The sequence below is a fragment of the Apostichopus japonicus genome, chromosome 1 (assembly GCF_037975245.1).
Source record: "Apostichopus japonicus isolate 1M-3 chromosome 1, ASM3797524v1, whole genome shotgun sequence".
NCBI classification, from domain to species: domain Eukaryota; kingdom Metazoa; phylum Echinodermata; class Holothuroidea; order Aspidochirotida; family Stichopodidae; genus Apostichopus; species Apostichopus japonicus.
This window is the reverse complement of record NC_092561.1, coordinates 1,590,883-1,614,904: the sequence shown is the minus strand read 5'-3', so window position 1 is coordinate 1,614,904 and position 24,022 is coordinate 1,590,883. Positions and strand designations below refer to the sequence as shown.

General features: G+C 37.1%; 2 protein-coding genes across 3 annotated transcripts in view; both read left to right on the top strand.

Annotated features, from left to right (window-relative positions):
- LOC139975779 (excitatory amino acid transporter 2-like) overlaps positions 1-24,022 on the top strand; it is a 72,143-nt gene that overhangs the window by 14,410 nt on the left and 33,711 nt on the right. The window lies entirely within an intron of this gene.
- LOC139975715 (uncharacterized) lies at positions 406-6,881 on the top strand. The gene is made up of 3 exons (XM_071983857.1): positions 406-4,801; positions 5,103-5,184; positions 5,485-6,881. Exons 1-3 carry the CDS (start codon positions 2,368-2,370, stop codon positions 5,837-5,839), a joined length of 2,871 nt encoding a protein of 956 aa, XP_071839958.1. The 5' UTR covers positions 406-2,367; the 3' UTR covers positions 5,840-6,881.

Here is a 24,022-nt window from a genome sequence, read left to right as displayed (position 1 = left end):
AGTAAGTGCTATTAATTAGATTACCTTACCATTAACTTTATAATACTTGTTTACTGGAATGCTCAGCTATATTTTAAGTTGGCTGTTAAGTAAATATATATATATCATAATATTTTAGACTGGTAAGTTACTGAGAATAAATAGTTGATTTGGATAATTAAATTAGATTACCTTTTGTAGAATGGTGGAAAGTGAATAATTCTGGTCAAATTTGAACATTAAAATAATTAAATTGAAATTTTAATGAAGAGATGCATTTGATTAAAAGAAGGAAAGAATTATATAGATTAAGTTTAGGTCACAGCTTGAAATTTAATGGAAAAGTGTGGGATAGCGTGAAGGGGTGGGGGGGGGGGCTTGGAAAGGGGTGTTTGTTGTTCTGTTAATTTGTAATGCTCATAAATATATATATATATATGGCTCATTCCGTGAACTTGGGTCAAGTGTGACACACAGTATATGTCACACTTTCTACAGCAATAGGTCAACTTTGTGCAAAGTGAAAACTTTTTCCAGCCCCATATTTTGGTAGTCACTTCATAGATATATGTTGTCCTATGGCTAAATTTTACCAAATTGAACAATTAAAATAAAAAAAATGGAAAAAAAGTGTGGTGTCTCTTCTCTATTTACTGTGATTGTTGTGACAATAAATTAACTGAACATCTCAAGTACCCTGCAAGCGTTCAAGGAATGTCATATGGCTCAGAAACAAATGTAATATACATCCACAGATATGTATTGTTTAAGTGCTGGAAGATAACACAGCTTACCTTCAACTACATTTTTATATTATCATTGGTTATAGTGAAGTTTTCAGACGTAACAAATGGTGTCTCTGCCAAGTTTATCTTGTTACGTCGTGAAGAGGGTTACCTTATTCCGAAAAAAGGGACATAGGGTTTAATTTGCATCAAATGTTGTAAATCAGACATGAACTAAACATCATGAGTAGCGCTAAATTAATTGAGGTCACTTTTCACAGTAAAATAAAAGATAAAACCTAAACACTCGTGGTTGGTGTCTACGACGTTCGTTACGCCGTGCGGGTAAATATGTTTAAAATATTCAATAACCCTCGATGAATAATGAACTTGACCTTGTCTAGTACATAAGTTGAATGGATAATTCATGTCGGTTCCGAGTATTCGCTGATATCGAATCGATTTCAGGTATGCGAGGGGTGAAACACATGGTGTCTCTATGTTACGTCCACAACGGTTGTTACACCGGTAACAGATACGGCAGGAAAAATAAATAAACGTAGGTGTATTTTTTCCAGATGTATCAATAGATCAAGCTTCAAACTTGTCACCATGTTTCATTAGAACTTTGTGACATTTTGATAGCCGCAAGTAGTAACTAAAAGCCTAATTCGCCTTTTGCGAGGTTAATATGAACGGTGTCTTCTGATGACCGTTACGTCTGATACAGTGATAGTCAAGAAAATTTGATGTCGCTTATTACGGAATTTTATTTTGTTAGCAAGGCCCCCATGTATTTTATCCCCGATAAAACTGGTAGGTATTCCCTGTTTAATCTATTCATTTATTTAGTATTTAGGGGAGAAATGTACAGATTCGATTTTTATCTCGCCGACGTAACCACTATGCAGTGTCTAATGTTACACCCGTAACGTTTGCGAGCTAATACTAGCCTAGCGTTATGTTAGGCTACATTGGAGATGCTTGGTCAAGCTAGCTACGCAGTAAATATGCAAGTCACGCTGTAAATATTATTCCAGCAACTCGGGTGAGTATTAAAATGAATGTTTTTTTCTACGGCTATGTAGGATAACGTAGCCTGTATGTGACATTTTTGACATTTTTTTTCTTAGAAATTTCGTTAAGACTTAGGCTAGGGCCTAGTCAGTATTATTTTCCTATTCACGTTAGTACTGCGTTGGCAATGTATCACGTTAGGCTATGCGCAATCGTTCATCGTCTAGGATAGTGTATAGGCATAATAGTGTAGGCCTACTGTACAAGAATGATTCCGACATAAGCCTAGCCTATCATTAGGTTAAAAGCAAATGATTACGAGACCTAGCTTTGCTTAGGCCTAAACGTGAAGTTATATTTTTAGCTCGTACATGCGAACGTTTTGCTAAGGCAACGTAATATTTAAACTTTCGCGAATTTAATGCATTCTGTTACTGTTAGTATATCATGTAAAAGCCAAGACCTATAATTAGGCCTAGTCTAATTAATGTATTCCCATACTCATTGAAGCTTTATGTTAGGAGTTAGAACTTGGTCAACTACCATAAGCACTACTACAGTGCAAGGTGTCAGCCTACCTGTTATTAAATCTGTATGTTGTACTTCCTCAACAGCCACAGAAAGTGTTGAAGCTTAACAGAACAAAATGCCACTCACAGTCAAACTTAGGAGCCATTTATTACCAGCTACATCATCTACACAAGGTACAGCATCTGCCAGATGGCGTACCAAACTAAAGCAAAATCCCATAGCTTATGAAATTCACAAGAAGAGTGATGCTATCCGGTCTTCAATTTATCGTATGTCACTTTCTGGGGAACATCATCGCAGATATAATGAGGGTTGCAAGATGAGGATGAGAAAGTACCGGGAGGCATTGAGAGCAAAAAAGAATACTCTGCCTGCTCCACAACCACTGGTCAGTAAGAGGTCAACTACGCACTCAACCCGAGCTGCAACGACAGAATTGAAAGCAAAAAGAAAAATCTGGAGGGAGAAAGCAAGAGAAAGAAGAGCTAAAAGAAGTAAAAACGAAAGAGATGAAATAAACCAGAAGCGAAGGGAGAAGAGACAAAAAGAAAGAGAGGATCTCCTGGTTTTTCGGCAGCAAAGAAGAGTGGAAGAAAAACAAAAGGATGCGGACAGGAGACAGTTTGAAGCAGAGCAGAAGAGACTGCAAGACGCTGCGCGTAGGCTAGATGAAGAGACAGCACAGCAGACGAGAGAGAAAGCAGTGCGCTCTAACGTAGCAAGAAGGAAATCTTTGTCACGAGGATTCAAATGCCTGCCAAAGTCACCGACACAGTTTGCTGAGACAGTGCTAGACATCCTTAGTAAAGCATCACCGCAGAAGCAAAAAGCTCTGAAGGATCGTGGCCTTGATCCTGATGGCTTGAAAATTCAGCAGCTGCTAACCGTGAAAGTGAAAGATCAACTTCACCAACTTCGAAAGAGTAGGAAAAAAAATGATATGAAACAGAAGCGCTCTCTTACTGCAATGTTTGGTATCATGAAGAAGTATCGACTGCAGCAGAAGACATGCAGATCCTTCAAGATAACACCAAAGTGTATAAAAAATGCAATGAAACACAACAACAACGCACAAAAATCCAAGAGAGCTTTACCAGAAAGCACCAAAGATGCTGTCCATCATTTCTATGAAGAGGTTGCAGTCCAACTTCCTGAAAAGAGATTCATCAGTAAAAAGACATTTCTCAAAACAGGGTTTCTGCAGAAGCCAATCTCAGCTCTATATGCCCAATTCAGAAGCACTTTCCCTAATTTGGCTATTGGTATTTCAAAATTTTATGAGGAGAGACCAACCCACATCAAACCAGTTGGATCAATGAAGTATAGAGGTTGCTTATGTGAGTATTGTACTAACATTGAACTAAAAGTTGAGTCAATGAATGTCCTGTGTCAGGCTCAAAAGGTGAATGCAAAAATACAGGGCGTGTATGGGTTATCTCGTGTAACTATGTGTACCAAGGATGGCAAATACAATCAGCTCAGCTGTATCAACCGCAAATGTCAGGACTGTGGAATCAAAAACTTGGCTACTCATTACAAATCTTTGAGTAGTTATGTTGATAAGCCATTTGAATGGAAAAAGTGGGAGAAGGTTACAAGAGAGTCCGAAGGTAAAAATGTAATGAAGCAGGTACTGGTCACTAAGAAAGGGCTCCTTGCTGATTGCATTAATGAGCTTTCTGAAGAAGCAGAGAGCATTCCATTGCACCTGTTCAATGCTACTTGGCAGTACGAACAGTACTCCAAGCTCTGCAAAAGGTTACCATTTGGTTGGGTGACAATGGTTCTGGACTTTGCAGAGAACTACACTTGTAAATACCAAAACGAAGTGCAAAGTGCCCACTGGTATCACGTTAATGTAACAATTCATCCAATCGTATGCAATTATGAATGCCCAGAGTGTCACAAACCAATGGAAGAGTCAATTGTCTTTATTTCAAGTGACAAACTACATGACTACCATGCTGTCCACAGTTTCATGTCAAAGGCTGTAGAGCACCTCAAGCAGAAGATGCACATCAACAAAATAGTGAGGTTTTCTGATGGATGTGGGGCCCAGTATAAAAGCAAGGGACCCTTCCTGGATGTTGCTTTATCTGAATCTGAGTACGGTATCCCAGTAGAGCATAACTTCTTTGGATCAAGACATGGCAAGGGGCCTAGTGATGGTGAAAGTGCGGTAGTGAAACGACAAGCATCCCAAGCAGTTTTGAGTGGCGCTGCTGTCATCAATGATGCAGAGGATCTGTTTAACTACTGCAATTCTAGTGTAACCAAGATACCCAAGGAAGGCCAAAAGTGCTTGCACTTCCAGAGGTCTTTTTACCTCATGGATACGGTTCAAAGAGAGAGAGGCCACAATAGCTACAGACTACAAACAGTTAAAGGTACAAGACAGCTACACAGTGTCAAGGGTGCTGGTGATGGAAAACTCCTCACAAGAAGGCTTACATGCTATTGCAGTGGATGCATTGCAGGGGAGCTCTGTCAGGAAGCTGCAGTTGTAGATGAGTGGAAAGAAGTCTCATTTTATGAGCCCTCCTTTGATGGTAAGACTACTTTATTCAGTTGACATGCATTGCATCCTTTGTTTCCAGACTAAAAGAAATAGAGTGCACACTGCACATTTTCCTCTTTATTTGGGTTCCTGGAAATCAAACATTGTCGCATAATTTAATAATATATAAACATTTTTTAATACTATTAATATTTCTGGAATTAACAGAATTGTTGTACACAATCATATACTTCACTACAATTCTGTAGCCTAACATAACATGTTATACAATAAACCCAAAACATTACTTTGTTTTCAAATGGTAATTATTCAAGTACTGCATTACTCAACAGCCTACAAGATTGGCAATGCACACACTTCTCTAGAAGATCAGGACATCTGCACAGGAAAAAGTGGACAACAGGGCAAAACCAGGTAAAACATCCAAATTAAGCTTCCAGGAATATGCCCTATAAGAATTCTCTGTAATTTCATATGTTTGTAAATTGTGAGTTACACATCAAGGTACCATATTTCCTTAACTTCTCAATTGCTTTGATATAATTGTACAATATAGCATAACCTTCCTCATAGTAATGATTGGATTTGCATAACGTCAAATAAAACACCTCTCACTTTACACACCTTTTGCTGTACATGATTACATTCTGTAAACAATGATACATATGTACTGTACATTCTAATTTGTTGGATGTATTTTTATTGTTTACATAGACAACAAGGTCCTTCACCACACCAGGGCATGACAACTCCGGAGCTTCGAGGAATTTTAATGAAAGTAGAGCATTATTATGCAGTGTTTTATGATAATGAGTTCTATGTAGGAAGATTAGTCAATCATGAGGGAGCAAGCTATGTTTTCAAGTTTATGCATAGGTTGAGAAAATCTTGCCAGAAGCAAAGGTACTATGACTGGCCTGCAAGGCCAGATATTGCTGAAGTGACAGGTAAGTACATTATTCATGGGCCCTTAGATATCATCGGAAATGGGCCTTTTTCTGTCAAAGAAATCGAAATGATTGACAAAATATATGGTGGAATGAAACTATCTCACATTAAAGAACAATAGACTCCATCCTTCACATGGACTTCTGTTGGTTGGTAGAACCTGCGTTCCTTATTCTTTAGTCCTGAAGATGAATTTTCTTTATAATAGTATTTGTTGGCTATTAAAGCAGCTTCTTGTGTCCTGTTCTATGTTTTGTTTAAACCTCATTGACCCCACGATGCTACAACAACATACACATGTAACTTATGTACTCAAACATAACTTCAAATTGTGAAATAAAAGTAGAAATATGTACAAGTTTCAACATTGCTTTTTCAAAGATATTTTCCATTAAAATGGCAATAAATCCCACCCACAATATGACTGTAAATGCTATTTACGCCATTGAACTAGGTGAATATTTTTAACTTTGCCAGCATAGTAGGCAAACCAGTACATCAATATATACCACAACACCATCCTTTATTTGTTTACATTAGGTATGACCATGAGTGATTCTGTTGCAATTATTTTGAATTGTTGGGAATGAATCTAGCTAAAGGAACAGCTCATAAGTTAAGATTGGTTGAAAAACCGCAATAAGCTTCTGTAAAAACATGTTCTATGACAAATGCATTATAAACAATATATCTTGCGTAGCTCTGCTGGCTTGTTGTCCTTAATGTTGAGCCTGTAGGGTGTGAAAAATAAAAGGAAAATATTTTAGCATTTGATTGTGTGTACATGGCATTTGAAAATTAAGATGTTTTCATTTTAACAGAATGAATAATAAAAAAAATATATAAAAATTTCTTTCTGGTGTTAGCACCGGTTTCATTCATTGCTAAATATTTGGTGGCAATTAAAAACTGATCAATTGATTGTTTATTTGTTGGTATTGACAATTTCTTAAAGTTTGCATTATAATTGAATAAATACAAGAAAAGAATGTGTATTAGCTGTTTCATAATTTTTTTTATGTAATTCTAAAATCGACTGATTATACTTGAACCAAGTTGTTTTCCATGTTACCGCAAGTTGATTTTTCAATACTAATAATAATAAATAAAGTGGTCAAGAAATTAAGAAAAGTGTCTTCTATTTATTTGTGATTACCTTATGTTCATGTCTGTTTATTTTTCTGCAAATCTGCCACCGAAAGAACGTCACTCCAAAATACAATTGCGTTTAAGGGAAACGGTGTCTTCGTTACACCCAGAATCCATGTAACCGCAAGTTGATTTTTCAATAATAATAATAATAAATAAAGTGGTCAAGAAGTTAAGAAGAAGTGTCTTCTATTTATTTGTGATTACCTTATGTTCATGCCTGTTTATTTTTCTGAAAATCTGCCACCGAAAGAACGTCACTCCAAAATACAGTTGCGTTTAAGGGAAATGGTGTCTTCGTTACACCCAGAATCCATGTTACCGCAAGTTGATTTTTCAATAATAAAGTGGTCAAGGAATTAAGAAGAAGTGTCTTCTATTTACTTGTGATTACCTTATGTTCATGTCTGTTTATTTTTCTGCAAATCTGCCACCGAAAGAACGTCACTCCAAAATACAATAGAGTGTAACAGGGATATGGTGTCTTCGTTACACCCAGAATCCTACCCCAACTTTGCGAAATGGTAGTACCAAATGAAAATTCCGAGTCCTGAGGCTCAGTTGTTATCTTAATCAAGTATTACACTCATGTAAACATGTAACAGAGGTGACCATTGCTTCATATGGTTGAAGTGAGGCGACGGATGAGAATATCAGGAAATGGAGGGTAAATAAGACCTGAAGTGCATTGCTTGATGAATACATTTCAAGCTATTCATCCCCAAAAATAAATATGTTCCAAATTATGTTACATTTAATGTGATAGTGCACCTATGGATTATTGAAAGGTGACTGCATGAATAGGTTGCTCTTTTCCTTTCAGTCAGGAGGGGGTTGGCCATCGTTAAATGTGGTGTCTCTGTTACATCCGCAATTTTGACAGTTTCCATACCTCTGAATGTTTGCAGCTACCTGTCTGACGGGAAGAATTCTTAACCATTATTCATTCATGAAACTAGATATGCTTGAGTACTTAAAAAACAAAACAAAATAAGAAATAACCTTATTTGAAATTTTTACCCCTTTGTCACACTTTGAAACCCAGGTTCATGGAATGAGCCATATATATATATATATCTATATGCATATATACCGTTACGGTCATTACTACTCTCCATATAGCAGTTGTCACAATTTTAATCATAATAGTACATGATTAGTTACATTATTTAACTAATTGACAGCTTAAATATTTATCCAGCATAGTCCTAACTTCCTTATTCAAGTTGATTTAAGTACAATTTGCAATGTATTGCTAGAAGTTGTCACATTGTTTGTTTTTAGTCTAATTAATTACATTAATGGACTATTGAGAAGAGATTTAACACACATTTATTCAGCATTATAAGGTCATATTAAGCTGATTCACTGTACACAACAAGGACTTCATAGTATTACTTTCTTTTTTAATTAATTGACTGTATCAGCGATCCACTAATTAGTAGAAAGTGTGTTTTTTCTTTAATGGTAACACTCTAAACCATAGCTAGATTTAAGCTACTTATGCTGCTGATGTTAGTAAATGGCTTTCTTTAATTTGTTAAAATTTATATGGCAAAATAATTGAAACATAGAAAGTTTGTATTTTTCATTTTTACTGATTTGAAAAAGTGTCTGGGTGGTGGGGGATATTTTGCAAGTCAGCTAGAATGATTAATTATTCGGTGATAATTAAGATTCGATTGACTCTATCTGGGTGTTTTACTCAACATTCCAGCATGTAACTTTAAATTTGACACCACTTGTTTACATTTGTTAATTTTCAATTCTATGGTATACTAATCCTCATATATATTACAATGTGGTTTTGTGGTTTCTTGTCATCGCTTGACCTGCTGCTGACCTCTGTGGCTTAACCAGCTGCGCAATTACAATTAAAATTTTATGAACGAATAGTTTTGTAATTATATCAAAACTTCTAGTAGAAATTTGTTTGTAAAAGTAAGTTGGCCTGATGTTTCGATCCTAGCAGGATCTTCTTCAAAGGCTAAATCCCCCCTAGCAATTTAATTGTTATTTTGCACATGTATATGTTAGAAAACACTCTGAGGATTGTCTGTATTCTTAAAGTCAAATCTTAAAAAAATTGTCAAACCCTGGTTTGATAATTCTTGTTGGTCATAATAATTAATATTCTAGAAAGCATGTATCTAAGCTTGACCAGGACCTGATAGGGGGTGGAAGGAGGGAGGAGAGGGGATGAGATGGGGGCAGTGATTAAACTTGCTTCGGCCTCGTACTATATTTGTTTCTCTACTGGCGCTGCCGCTGATCTTTGAAAGATATGTTAATTAAGATGCATTCATTGTAATAAGAAATGCAATAATTTGGCATAATTTCTGTACAGTATCAGAAAGTTCTCATATTTGGCTGTGTCAGAGAAAAGTATATCAATGACAATGAATCTTATTACTTCTTCTGGTTTTTCATTTCCTTCCCCTCCCCCATTCTCACTTCCCTCCCTATTCCCTATTCCCCCATTCCCCTCCCCCCCCTCAGTGCCTCAATGTCCACCGTCCTCTGTTGTGCAAGCAAAGTGCATGTAGTGGATTGCTTTCAGATGGATTTACACATATTTTATTTCAACATTGTTATTTCGGTATTCCATTTCAAGTATAATGTTTCGTATTTCATATGAACTTTAGTCTACCGTTACCTCTTCTTTAAAATATTTAAAAAAATACTTTGCGTGTGGTTTATGATAAGCCTATGGGACCAACTAATTATATTTCAGTTGGGTGAGAACTTACTGGAAAGAGTTTTAGATTATAATTGTTTTGAGTTCCCTCTGACATTCTGTTTGTGTGGGCGGGGCTGATAAATTTCGGTACCAGGGCACAAAAAAACGTAAAGTTGCGCACATAATTGCCTGATAGTGTAGGCGAGCCATATCATTTCATTATCTTGTATATATATATATATATATATATATATATATATATATATATATAAATATATATATATAAACATTGCTCATGACCCACAGACAATTAACCAGTGAACTGCATCAGATGTGTGGGCACCACTTTGTCCGGCTCGAAGTGATAAATAGTAGATTGTAGATTGTTAAAGAAAAGCACTTTTTGCAGTCCAAGATACATATGTATAATAGTTCAATCTAGATATGTATCCGGAGAACATTTCATTATGATTTATTACTATGTTCGTGTTTCCTACTCTGGATGTCAGAAATTTCCATTTTTGACAGACAGATCTTGTAGATTTTGAAGGTTTTATTGATTCAATTATCTAATAAGGCAAGGTCAACAGATGTGGTTATGAAACAGTTTTCTGACATCATGAAACATGTTGATCTCATTGGGGGTAAAGAGTGGGGGGTAAAATGTCAAGTAGGCATGGCAACATGATGAAAGGAAAGTATGTTAGTAAACATAAGCCCTGCAGGCACAATGAAGACCATCAATTAGCAACCGTGATGGACAGTATTATGTTAATGGTAAAGGCTTCTTGAGGCAAGCTCTTTAGCAGTATGTCACACCTGGTAGTCTCTAACATAGCCTAATGTAGTGTTCTTGTTAAGACCCTAGTATGAACAGCCTAGTGTACCTATCTTTTTCACAAAGCTATTTTCCCGTATCTATTTTCTGTACTGCCCAGAGAACGCCCCGGCAACGCTTTCGATTGATATGGGTTTTGCACATTTCTCACAAGTTATCGTATGTTTTCCTGTGATTTTGGCAGATTTGCTTCAGAAAAGCGAAGAAGCCAAGATTTCAGCTTTGCCAATTGGACCCTCTTCCCCAAAATGTTTATTCTGTCCTCCCTCCCGCAGCGAACAATCCCTTGGCCTTAGATTGGTTTGTACACTGCGAGACGTCTCTAATTGCTGTGGAAGAAACATGATCTCACATGACATGCAGTTTCGTAACTTAAGTATGAATAAAGAGTTTGTGGTTTGCATTATAAGTTCATGCCCCGCTTTGGAGAAATGTCCAAGACATTTGTATCAAACTGATCCTGGGTCATGTAAAGGCAGTGGGCAAGCACATTCGAGATAGGTATAAATGGACTCTGAGACATGTATGCACGCGAGAAAAAGAGTATTACAAACCACTTGGCCAAGATTAAGCTTAACGTGGAATTTATTTCTTTGTATAAATTACCCATGTCCACCTGTGTTTGGGACATTATAAAAGAATTAACATTTATATATTGCCTTCATAAAGTCAATTGCTCATTACTGTACAAAACATTTTGACAAAATTCATTAGATCCAACACTCAGCATAATTATTTCCAAAGACCTAATGACCCTATTTGGAAATATTTAGCACTCAGAGGCAGTGATGTAAGGTCAGTGGGGATCTTCACAAAACTAAGGGGGCACAAGCATGTTTACTAGGCCTCCCGGCTTTATTGGCCATAAATATTCTGAACTTTGCAACCTGATGTAACTAATCAATCAAACACAGTAACAATTTACCGGGATCGTCCCTCATCCATCTGGTAAACTCTTCTTCTATTGCATTTTCTCATCAAGGGTTTACTATAAATGTAACCATGAAATTTTGCTATACTAGTCTGTTTTAACCCTTTTACCATTAATCTGTTCTTTGGCCACTCCATTAATATCATAACACATGGGGGGAGTGGTGGGGGTGGAGGGGGGTGTGGTGGGGGGTGGAGGGGGAGTGGTGGGGAGTGGAGGAGGGAGTCATATTGTATACCCAGTCGTACAGTACTGTCCCCGAATCATTATTTTCTATTTGATTAGACTAGCAAATATCTGAATTGGCCATTACAACTGTAAGACTGCCTTTACTAAACTTAACGATCAGACCCCATGGTCTCTGTGTTCAACACTTAAAAATAAGTGCAATTTATTTTGAACCAATATGGAGGTTTTCAGTTAGAACCTTTGATTGGTATCAGACTGGACATTTATTAATATAAAGGTGATAAAGATGTTAAATGGGATGACCATCATCTTCATCTTATTTATGATAAAGAAACCAAACGGCTAAAAACCATTTTGTTCCCTTTGGGAGATACCCTTGTCAGAAAGAGGTATCTGACAACTGTCATGTTGTAAATCCGTGATGTCAATAATAGATGTCAATAACAGTGGAGTGTTAGCTCAGTGGTTAACGCCGGTGCCTTTCAATCATGAGGTCCGGAGTTCCAGTCACTCCAAGATTAATGTATGTCGTCCAGTTACAGAGTTGTTGACAATTGACAATTCATAATCATGGACGTTAAATATGAATCTAAGAGACTGACTTCGGTCAGCTTGCAGCGTTGATAAGCCAATGATGGCTTCTACGCGAGTTCCTGCTTGCAGGAGGATCTCAAATACATACATACATACACCCATACATACCTACATACATACATACATACATACATACATACATACATACATACATACATACATACATACATACATACATACATACATACATACATACATACATACATACATACATACATACACACATACATACATACATACATACATACATACATACATATCGCCACTATACACTTAAGGACCGGAAACCTTTTTACAATTGTCTTCATAAGTTTGTATTTCTTTTTCATATTCTCAAGGGAAAAAAAACACCACAGGTGGCCTTGGGGGGCATGTGCCCTCCCAAACGAAATCGTGCCCCCCAGGTGCCCCCCAGATGCGATTTGTAGTGTTAAAAAAATATTAAAACAAAAACTTTATCTACCTCAATTAAAGACATAAATATTGGACAGACTAAGCCCAAAAATGCTTGAACATAATGTTACTTTAAGTAGCACCAGGTTGCATCTAAGGACCCTTAATTAATCAAACCCCCTCCCCTTAGACCCCTCCCCAAGGACAGCATTCACCAATAAACATTGTGCTCCCCCTAATTAACTGCTGTGTCCCCCCCCCCCCTGTAGCCCCCTAATTTGAAATGTCTAGTTTTTCGTAACAGAAAAGAATTTGAAATATATTTGCACTGAATGGTGAAACAACCTTTTTACCAAATAGGAAGCATTTATACTTGGCTACCTTGTTCCTCTCTCTGATTTAGGGTCTATTAGTTATTGTTTTGGTTTTTAGATGGCCTGAAGCAATTTCATTTACATTGAAGTGTTCTTGTTGGAAGTATTAATCACATTTTATTACTCGTATCATTGTTCCATCTCTTAAGTAGTTATGAAGGCCTTAAATATCCCCTTTTCATTAATTGTGTCGTTTCAAAGTTCTACAAATAATTGGTCTTGTGATTGGATCAAATGTTACAGCTAGGTTTAAATTACTAGGTATATTGCAATATGCAAATGTTAACTGTCTCTTTTCATAATCATTAAGAATCTAAATTCATTATGTACCTAAAATACAAGTACAGTGTAATACAATCCTGTTGATTAATTGACAGAAAGCTTTACCAGGGACAAGACCTGCACTGTTACAAATGATCTTTTGATTGGTTAATTAAAGTCAACTCGATCGATAGGCATTACAAACTACATTTCTGGGGTATATTGATGGAATCCCAGTGGTCCTGGAGCAATTAAACTCACTTATTAAATGCAAGGGAATCTGTACAATATATTGTTAGCTAATTAGCTCACTCAAGAATGTCCTGTCCCCTCACTACAACAGCACTACTTTTTTTGCTTTATTCATTACCTGATTGTATGATATTCCAGTTAGTTGGGAGAATTTTCCCAATACTATTCTGTTGATCCACTTAATTTATTTGCTCCTCTCTTACCTGTCTCCCCACCAACATCTGCACTTTTTTATCTAAATATTTTACTTTTTGTGTTAATATAGTACATGAGCACAAACATGTAAACCTGTTGTTGGAACTTTCAAAGTTTTGCGCTAGGCAAGACACCACGAACAGTCAGGTCTGGTCAAACATGCACGCCTTACAACAACCCAAGAAAGAGATAAGTGTCTTGTAAATGTATAGAGTACACTGATAGGTAATGCCACCATAAATATACCTTGGATGCCCGATGGCAATTCTATTATACATCCCTGGAACTAATGCTGCATTTCTGAGATGTCTTTTGGTTTCTCTCCATGGAATTCCTTTTAGGAACAAACGCAAACAATACTGTGATAATAACAAAAGAGTGGTGATTTGCTTGGACCTCTGTGTGCCCCTATGGTTGGTTTCACCTGGTTAAACAGAACCTGTCTATACAATTCCTAGTTTCAAATAAAGTTCAAGCAGTCAAGCAAGAAAAAAAAACACTTTGCGCTAGTTTGGAAGTTTGTGGAATTCTTACCCCCTTTGAATAACAGGATCACTAGTAAATTTACCGACATAGATATATGTAACTACCTTTGTATAATATAGGGATAGGAATCAACCAGGGATGGTTAGATTGAGTAATTACTCTAATTCTTGCTGTAGTTAATATGTGATTTAAATTAATACAGTACGGTACACATTCAGACAGTTTGTTTCACCATTGGTGAGTCTATGGAAGTAAATGCTTTCAAGTACATTATGTGCTTTTTGGTACACACAACCTGTAATGTGATCATCTGTTGTGACTTCTATTTCGGTAGGAAGGGAAACTGTGGTCCAGCTCACTACAGATATACTCACCCCCAACATCCCCCCAACATCCCCCCAACATCCCCCAACATCCCCCCCAACATTATGGCAATCATATATGGGTACAGGCCTAAGGGTACTGGTATGAAAGTTGTTCAAATTGTTTCGTTTTCATGCAAAGGTTCAATTCTTGGGTTGGTTTCTTCCTTCAAGAGATTTGGCCAAATTTGAGTCTATATTGATATATATTTCCATTATTATTGTCATTTCAAAGGGAACAAGTTTGCTACAATACTATAGGTTAATTGGACCAGAGAAACGCTTATAATTTGGCATTATCTGTGTTTAATCCCCTTTGTGAAATTTGAACTTTTGATTTTTACTCTTTTAGTTCTGCAATATGTTACGCTCCTCAATCTTGAATCTAGGCTACCTGTAACCTCATTATTTAATACAATGCCCGAGTCCACTTCCAATATAGGTAGCTTCTAAACCCCAAAATACTGAATTAAGGTTAAAGTTCAAACAGAATTAATCTGCTTCCAAGTCCTGTGTGATAATTAACTGGTCAAATTGCTACTTACTATATATGCTAGAAGGTTAAACCAGATGGTCACTTGATATGCTCCCTCCCTCTTCCACCCTCCCCCTTAAAGTTCTATTTTTTTCCCCAAAATTTATAGCTTAATAAAAACAAAAAGGATAGGTTGTATACAAACAGAAAAATGGAAAACAAATGTAGCTACAAAGATGGAAAAGATTGCATCATTTGGCATCTAAGCCCCCTCCCCTTAGTTCCCTCCCCACGACGGTGATTCTCTTGCATTGATGTACCCCTCCCCCATCCCCCACCCCCCCCCCCCCCCCAATTGGTTACTCTGGTTATGAGCCTGCCTCACACACTCCTAAATAAGCTACAAACCAGGTTCCACCAAAGTAATTTTGAAGACTGTAATTCTGAATTATTTATAAGGATGCTTAACTTTGGTGGAGTGGGGGGGGGGCACTGGGTGGGGCTGGAGGAGGAGAAGGATGGAAATCGTGCTCCAGACCCATATAAATTGCAGTTACTTGTATTTTTTGACGTCACTGCAATGTTCAAATGCCGTTCTATTCCAAAAATCCTTTTTTCCTTTCGAATCGTAGGCCTACATGATTTCTTGGTTTGACTAAAACAATGTACGTACATTACATGTAAAAGCCAAATTTCTTTTGAAATCCCAAACATTCCCTGCTGCTTCCTGGTTTTAATACAATGCAACTGGGGTCTGCTATCTGTTTTATTACATATCCTATATTAGGCCCTGTGGCTGCCCCTCCCTCCCCCTGTCCACCCCTGTCCCCAGCAAAGAAGAAGGGCTGAATAGAGCACGGTTATCCAAAGAGCACAGGACTTTGAATCCTGAGGTACGTCACAGGTTCGAACCCCATCTTAGCCCCAAAAAATTCTTTTTTTTGGCTCTTTTCAAAATGTTACAAGATCCATGGATGAAGTCTCAATCTACCGTATATGGACGTGGCACATCTCTCTGCATTAGTCATCAGATCTAACGTAGAACAAGAAATGTGTCTGTTGTTTCCTACTTTATACATATCTTCTTCTTTTCTTGTAAGAAAAGCGAGAAATATTGCAGAAATACAACCGCTCTGAAAATGTTCTGCCAGCTCCCACCCCTCCACGCCCTCCACTACTTAAAAAACTAAAATAATTTCAAATAATACCTTAGACTGACCGCGTAGGAAGGTACTTTTGAGTGGGGGGCTGAAGACTGATGGCCGGTCTAAGGGGAGGGGGTGTCCCCTCCCCTTTGGAAGTTTTTGCATTTCCAGGTAGCCTCAGATGCAATTTGGTGCAATATAGCACACTTCAACACCCACTCCATTTTGTAAACTTAATTTTGTATTTTCACCAGGCCTTAGATGCAATTTGGTGCTCCAAATGAGATTTTTTTTCTCATTTGGAAATGAAAAAGGGGTTTTCTGACTTGCGAAGCGGGGGGCGGAATGATACTTCCGCCCCTCCACATTTTTCACTGGGGGGGCTGGCGCCCCCCAGCCCCCCCGGTTCCTACGCCCTTGAGACTGACACTATCTTTATTCATTTTAATTTGATAAATTCATCACATTTCATTTTCCTTACAAAGGTTCTGTCATGTGACATTACAGCCTATAGATGTTACCACTTGATAATAATCATGATAATAATCAGCATTTATTTTTACGACGCTTAAGCGACCACAATTGTGGGAGAAACACGCAAGGGTTTATGGATTACAACTTACACGTCGGGTGGCTTCCAATTCAACATTTTAAACTCATATTTGGAATCTTTTCAATTCAGATGGTAAAACCATAGATTGCTCTTGGATGAAAAACCCACCTTACTTTGACCCTGCCAGATTTCGAACCGGAACCTCCCGATTGCTAAGCCTCATTGCTTCATATGCCACAGCCTTTATCCACTCGGCCACAGCACAGTATACTTGATACCACTCTTGAAAGACTGCAAGCTTCTAAGGTCATTTACCAGATAATTTGTTCTACATACCAAGTGGAAGTACTAGTTGTAACTGGATTGTGCTGACCAGCAATGAATTAGTTTTGGTGACCGTCATTTACGTTTCTTATCAATGGCAAGGACAACACTTGTACTTGATTGGTACATGCAGACAATTGATGGAGTTCTGTCCAGAGCTGTATTAATTAGCTTTTTAATCGATGGTCCTACTGGTCACACAAAACAAAAACAAAGAAGAAAAGGTCAACAACGTATGTTGCTTGACTTCCCATGCAAATCAGTCTCGGCAGAAATTTGGAAGGAGCCATCATATTTAATCTTTTGCTAAAAAAAATCTGCCAGTTAAAACTGCCAGTTAAAAATCTCCCAGTTAAAAATCTCCCAGTTAAAAATCTCCCAGTTAAAAATCTCCCAGTTAAAAATCTCCCAGTTAAAATTCTCCCAGTTTTCGTTTTTAATTTACTTACATGTACAGATTCATGCTGGTGTATTTCATGTTGGTCTATTTAAGTAAGCTTAATTCATAGGGGGAGAGAGAATGGGAGAAAGATAGAGTTGAATAGATGCAATTATGTACACATTAATGCAGAAAGTTTATACATAGTGTCTGCCTAATATTTGTCCGCCGGTGCCTTTCAATCATAAGGTCCCCGGTTCGAGTCACTCCCAGATTAATGTATGTCGTCCAGTTACAGAGTTGTTGACTATTAACAATTCATAACCATGGACGTTAAATATGAATGTAAGAGACTGACTTCGGTCAGCTTGCGGCTTTGATAAGCCAATGAGGCTTCTTCGCGAGTTCCTGCTTGCAGGAGGATCTAATATACATAATATTCTTAACTAAAGGCTGTCATTGAACATTGTGCTGGATGATGGATCCATCATGCATATTTATAGAAAATGAATAAATATTCATAACCAAAGGCTGTCATTGGACATTGTACTGGATCCATCATGCATATTCATATTTGAAATCAGACAAGCAGCTCTGAGTACAACAGCATCAGTACGAGTACCATTGGAACTTTCCTTTAATAGGAAGAATATGAGTACAAGGTCATTCATTCATTCATTCTTTATTTCAGTATAAATTTATAAAAATGAATAAATAGAATAACAAATCTTATGACAATAAAGAACATTAAGAAGAATTCCAGGTTAAGACTTAAAAGTTTAAGAGATTAAGAAAGATAATACTTCCATAAAAATTTGTCACAAAAACTATCTGAAAGCTACAGTAAAGAATCTAAAGAGTCTTTCTGTACAAAAAGGGCTTCGATCTGTAAATAAAAGAGTTCTTAAATAGTAATATTCTAAACATGGATTTCTTAAATTGTCATTTTATTTTATTGCACAGAGAGTTAAGCTTGGAGTGTAGAGGATGTCCCCTTAGTAGCTTGAATAACTTTTGGCAAGTCTCGGCAGATTCATTGACCAAAAGGCTATACATAAGCTTGCATCAGTATCTACACAAGATGTACAGAATGCCATAGTATAGCAGTACCACTACAATTCTTGGGAGGACTAATTTGAGTACACTGGTCGCTAGGCTACCATATGCATATGAGTAGTCTGCTTGAAAACTGAACTACGATACAGACTGATGGACGACTTTATGACATGCAGACCAGAGATATCTTAACACTGAGGTCTGCAGGCTGAACATGGCAATAGATGCTGCAGCCACATGTTTCTATAGGCTAGTTATATATACCAACAGATTTCATTTTTACCCTTACTGAATAACTTAATGCAGAGAGTCCCCATTCTGCATGATGCTTACTTAACATGTTTGTGCTATGACCTTATCTATGTCAACAAAACTGATAAAGCAAGTTGGGCTGGGTGATTTTAGAGGTGTCATTATATTCAATACTTGCTCATTGAGGCAATTACTCCCTGATAATAGGAATACAATCTGAACAAAAAGTAAGTAAAGAAACAAACCTGTATTCAATGGAAAACGGTGATAGAGACTTAAAGGTATGCTGTATTGGCCCCAAATATGCTAAATATTCAAATATGGTCACCTTTGGTCAAAATTTGTAAACTGTTTTTATTACAACGTTGGAGGAAATTTTACTCACTTGGACATTCAGTCATCTTGTGTGTTCCTTAAAATCGTCTGAGAGCAATTTGGGGAGTAAAGACCTCAAGGAAAGTACTTTTTGAAAGCTTCTAGCAATTTATAGTGTGCTATAATTTGGGGCCTGTACTGACTACCTTTAACAATGTTACACCAGGGAGCCTCGAAGACACACCTAGGCTGAAGTCTACCAATGAATCAAGGTTGCTATCACTTATAGCACGATTTGTGGTTGACTTTATAAGTCCTCTGAGTGTTGGAGGAGGTGGGGGGGGGGTGGGATAGAGGACGGGGACGAAATTGTCTATAAAACAGTATGTACGTTATATCACCTTTGTGTACCTGACAAAAGCGCCATTGGTTTCCCGGACTTGCATTTTTATGTCGGACATCCAATAGCTGATTTCCTGTTACTATTAATATACGTGTAACTATAGACAACCTAAGATATAACATTTCGCATCAATGTTTTATTTACATGTATATTGGTGGTCATTTCATACACACAATATTCCAACTCATCGGCACAGAATACATATTAAATCAATGTTAATAGCTATATTTCCATTTTCACCAGAGAAACTCAGATATCCGTAATCGTGTTGATAAACCTTCTGCCGAAAGTTAAGGAAGTGTTAGTGTTTGTTAAAAGAGTAATCGCAAGTCTCTTCAAATAGTGACACATAGCAATTATTATATTGCTGTATTTAGGAACAGTCTACCTCTGCGGAGAAAATGTACAATGCATTTGGTATGGGTGTAATGAAACTACAAACATCAGTTTCGTTAATGTTTGTGTAACAAAATAATAGCGTTACTCTGTAAATGTGTAAATTGCAATTGTATATAACTTACACTGGACAAGCTACTAATAGGTTGACCATGCTATACACTACATCGGGTCCTACACATTACCTTACATCGGACAAACTACTAAGAGATTAACAATGCTTTACACTGCACCGGGTACTACACATTATCTTACATCGGACAAACTACTAAGAGATTAACAATGCTTTACACTGCACCGGGTACTACACATTATCTTACATCGGACAAGCTACTAAGAGATTAACAATGCTTTACACTGCATAGGGTACTACACATTATCTTACATCGGACAAGCTACTAAGAGATTAACAATGCTTTACACTGCATATAGGGTACTACACATTATCTTACATCGGACAAGCTACTAAGAGATTAACGATGCTATACGCTACATCGGGTACTATACATTACCTTACAAGCTACTTATATGTTGACCATGATATATACTGCATCAGGTACTACACATTACCTTACATTAAGAAACAGACTACAATTTCCTCTTCAACTAAAGCTGCTATACAGACATTGGTTACACACAAACAATACATTATACCTTTTTTTTCGATTTCGTACTGCCAGTTTGAAAGGACTCCTTGATCGGCAGTTTAGACCTTCCTCCGTAGTCAACGTTACAATAACTCACAATGAAGATAAAGCAAATGTGTCTTCATTCTAAAACAATCTAGCATCCAGTGTCTTCATGGTACAACTTTAAGCCGCAATCAAAATTATCTTTACAAATAAAATGTGTATCCAAAACTTCTGACGTCTATTTACCCTTCAGTGAAAACACAATTCCATGATTTCTTCTAATTAGAACATATTTGTTATTTTCCTATAATTCCAGTTACTTCTTATTAATATGGTCATATTGCGTTTTAATATATTTACCATCAATAAGAATAATAATTTTAATATTGGCAACGCCTTGAATTTACATTTTAGCCAGGTACGTTGTTGGATAAATGGAACAATTAATAAAAAGTTCGGTTTGTTTCAAGCGTTGGTAACTTCAATAGAAAATGTGGACTATACGAATCACGACTCCAAGCTCCGGTACCCGACAGGAGATCTTATGTTGTAAGCACTGGATCATCCTCTTCATCTAAAACATAGACAACAAAAAATTAAAGACTTTTAAAGTTACACTTATTTCACTCAAATACTTATAATGTGGTCTATTAAATGCAATTTCCCCTTAATTGATTATATTGTCTTTCACATCATAATATTCTACTCCCATTTTATCAAATAATTAATGCCTTATATTTTGACCATAAATGCTTAATTATTTGTTACATTTTTGTTAGAAAAACAACTTGATTAGAACTAAATTTCAAAACAATTAGGATGACAAACGTTTATAGCAAACTGAATTACCGGTTTCGTAGTATTCATTATGGAGATGTTCAAACTTGGTCACTGCATGGATAACTGAATGGAGCTTTTCGGTGAGGATCTAATGAAGCAAATACATTCAAGTAAAACTGTGAACATTTTCAATTTCAAGTATTTGCCTACTTGCATCGTTTCTGGTAATGGTGTTTATATATTTTGGCGAAAGTATAAATTACGCAGATGTCTGCTGTGACCGTCGAGTTTGGTAGCCCAGATATGATTGAAAATTCGAACTGATTTTGAACAGTGGCCTGCACAGGATTTAAAAGGTTAGGGGAGGGACAAAATTTAAAAATATCCCGACTGCGTAAGGTACAGGCTGAACTTTTGTGGAAGGTTTAGAAGAATTTTAAAAGGATGACGGAACTTGGGTTGATGAAATTGATTCCTCTATAGAGGGTCCGGAAATCCTTACCCAGAAAAAAAAAGAGAATCTTCAAAGTCAAATTTGTGCATTCTGAGGTGCATTTAGAATATTATTTAGGACTATTTAAGTAGTTCTAAAAACAAGATTGTGCTAATAGCAATAACCTCCAAGTTCCTCCTACTGTCTTAAGTAGTAACAAGAACCATTATGGAAAATCCAGAGATGAATGGAGAACTTTATACAGAAGATTTGCTGATATCTTCTTAGTGTGTGTTTGAAAAAAAAAAAACGCTTGGGGAAGAGCTCCTGTAGTAGTGATCTAATTCTCACCGGCTGAATGCAAAATTACCACGACTGACAAGTTTTTCTGATGATCGCGCAAACGTGTAAAACTCTGAGTAACAACTACCAGTGTTCCACTAGTCTTAACTCATTCCCACCTATACTTCGCTCTGTCCATCGGACGTAGAGCACTCTGCGCAAAGATATACGCCAACCAGCCAAAGATATATTTATATATATACATAGGCGTTGGAGCCTCATTTGATTTGGGGGGGCTGTAACGACTTGCCCGAAAATATAATCAAATTTTTTTTGCGCGCTCCGCGCGCGTTCCACATGTTAATGTGCATATCATATAGGAATCCAGCAGTTATTACATCACCTGCCAATAACATAAAATCATTTTCCGTGTTATTACCCTTCCATATTGGTTAGAATTATTGGGGAAGTCGTTACAACAATAATGATAATAATATTATCATCAGTTTAACCATTGAAAAACACATTGCACAAATTCTTCTTCTTTTAGTAGGTGCCAGTGGCGGAGCTAGGGGTATTGGTGAGGGGGGAGAGAATGGTCTGTAGGGGCGCTTTTGACACTATCTAAGCGGAGCGCCACCACAGGTTGGCGCGGAGCGTACAGAAATTTTTTGACTAAAGATACTCCCTAGATCGCCGGAAATGACCCTTTCCGGGCCTTGCTAATTTGCAGAAAAACAAAGAATAAGTAGGTGTCATCGCCATTTGTCAGAAAATTGCACCAACAAAATGTGACAAATGTTAATAGGTATTTGAGAGCGCAATAAAAATAATCGCGAATAAGTAAAAAGTGGTAAAAAGGTAGCCAGCAGTCCATTTGAGTCCGTCAGGGGGGCATCCGCCCCCTCTGACTGTATGGACGCTCCGCCACTGGTAGGTGCCCGCAAAATATCAGCATATTACCCAAATTTTCACCAAAAATTTTTGAAAAACAGACTGCAAATTATTATTTTTTCAGTAGGTGCCCGACAAAATTCTCAGCATATTGCCCAAATTTTCACCAAAAAAATTTGAAAAACACATTGCAAATTATTATTCTTTCAGTAGGTGCTCAACAAATTCTCAGCATATTGCCCGAATTTTCACCAAAAAATTGAAAAACACATTGCAAATTATTATTCTTTCAGTAGATGCCCGAATAATTTTCAGCATATTGCCGAATTTTCACAAAAAAAAAAAATGAAAAACACATTGCAAATTATTATTCTTCCAGTAGGTGCCCGAAAATTCTGAGCATATTGCCCGAATTTTCACCCAAAAAATTGGTTGGCGGGGCTGCAGCCCCCCCAGCCCCCCTGCCTCCTACGCCTATGGACGGGGAAGGATTTACCTTGAAGGGAGTGGGGGAAGAAAAATATCTGAATGAGTGATAATTGGAATTTATGCGAATTATTCAATTCAGTTGAAGTTTTATTCCTAATCAAATGTATGTAAATACAACACAAAATGTCTGTGTTTTATACTTTTTAAGATTTTGTATTTCATTTTATATTCACCTACCAGCCTGCCCTGACCTAGGAAGTTACAGCATACATGAAGCGTTGTATAATTTGACTATGCATACGGTATCATATATGAACAAGGGTATGTAACTACAAAAATGACTGGGAGGATTGAATATGGTGCCCAGTATATAGAAATAGGAATCAGAACCATATAATGCAGCATGGCAGTTGCAATAAAATAGGTGCGGTATTGCAAGTTCCTCTGCATCACCCTTCCCTCCTCCCCCCTCCCCCTCCCCTCCCCTCCCCACCCCACCCCTCTCCCAATCCTTACTTTCTCTCTCATACAGAGAAAGATCCCAAATGAGATGGCCCATCCATTAAGAAGCTTTTAGCAGCATCCTTTTGTTATCACCTCAACCATTTATCATGATTTTGAGTCTATTGTATGAGCACATCACTTTAAATTGTTTGAACACATCACTTTAAATTTTTTGAATAATTGTTGATTGAAATAACGTTGAACTGAAGAAAGTGCAGGGCAACCTCACATGGTAAGTTCATTCCTGTGATGTACTTTACATTACTATGAAGAGAAGTTAACATCAATTGTATGATAATTTATGATGGTTTTGAGGATTTGCACATTGTAAATGAACTGAAAAAGAAA

What these genes read in the sequence shown, in the direction of transcription:
- LOC139975715 (XM_071983857.1), top strand. Translation starts at nt 2,368, where the DNA reads ATGCCACTCACAGTCAAACTTAGGAGCCATTTATTACCAGCTACATCA. An exon ending in TTATGAGCCCTCCTTTGATG is followed by an intron (nt 4,802 to 5,102) that starts GTAAGACTACTT and finishes ATTACTCAACAG; the next exon opens with CCTACAAGATTGGCAATGCA. An exon ending in GGACAACAGGGCAAAACCAG is followed by an intron (nt 5,185 to 5,484) that starts GTAAAACATCCA and finishes TTGTTTACATAG; the next exon opens with ACAACAAGGTCCTTCACCAC.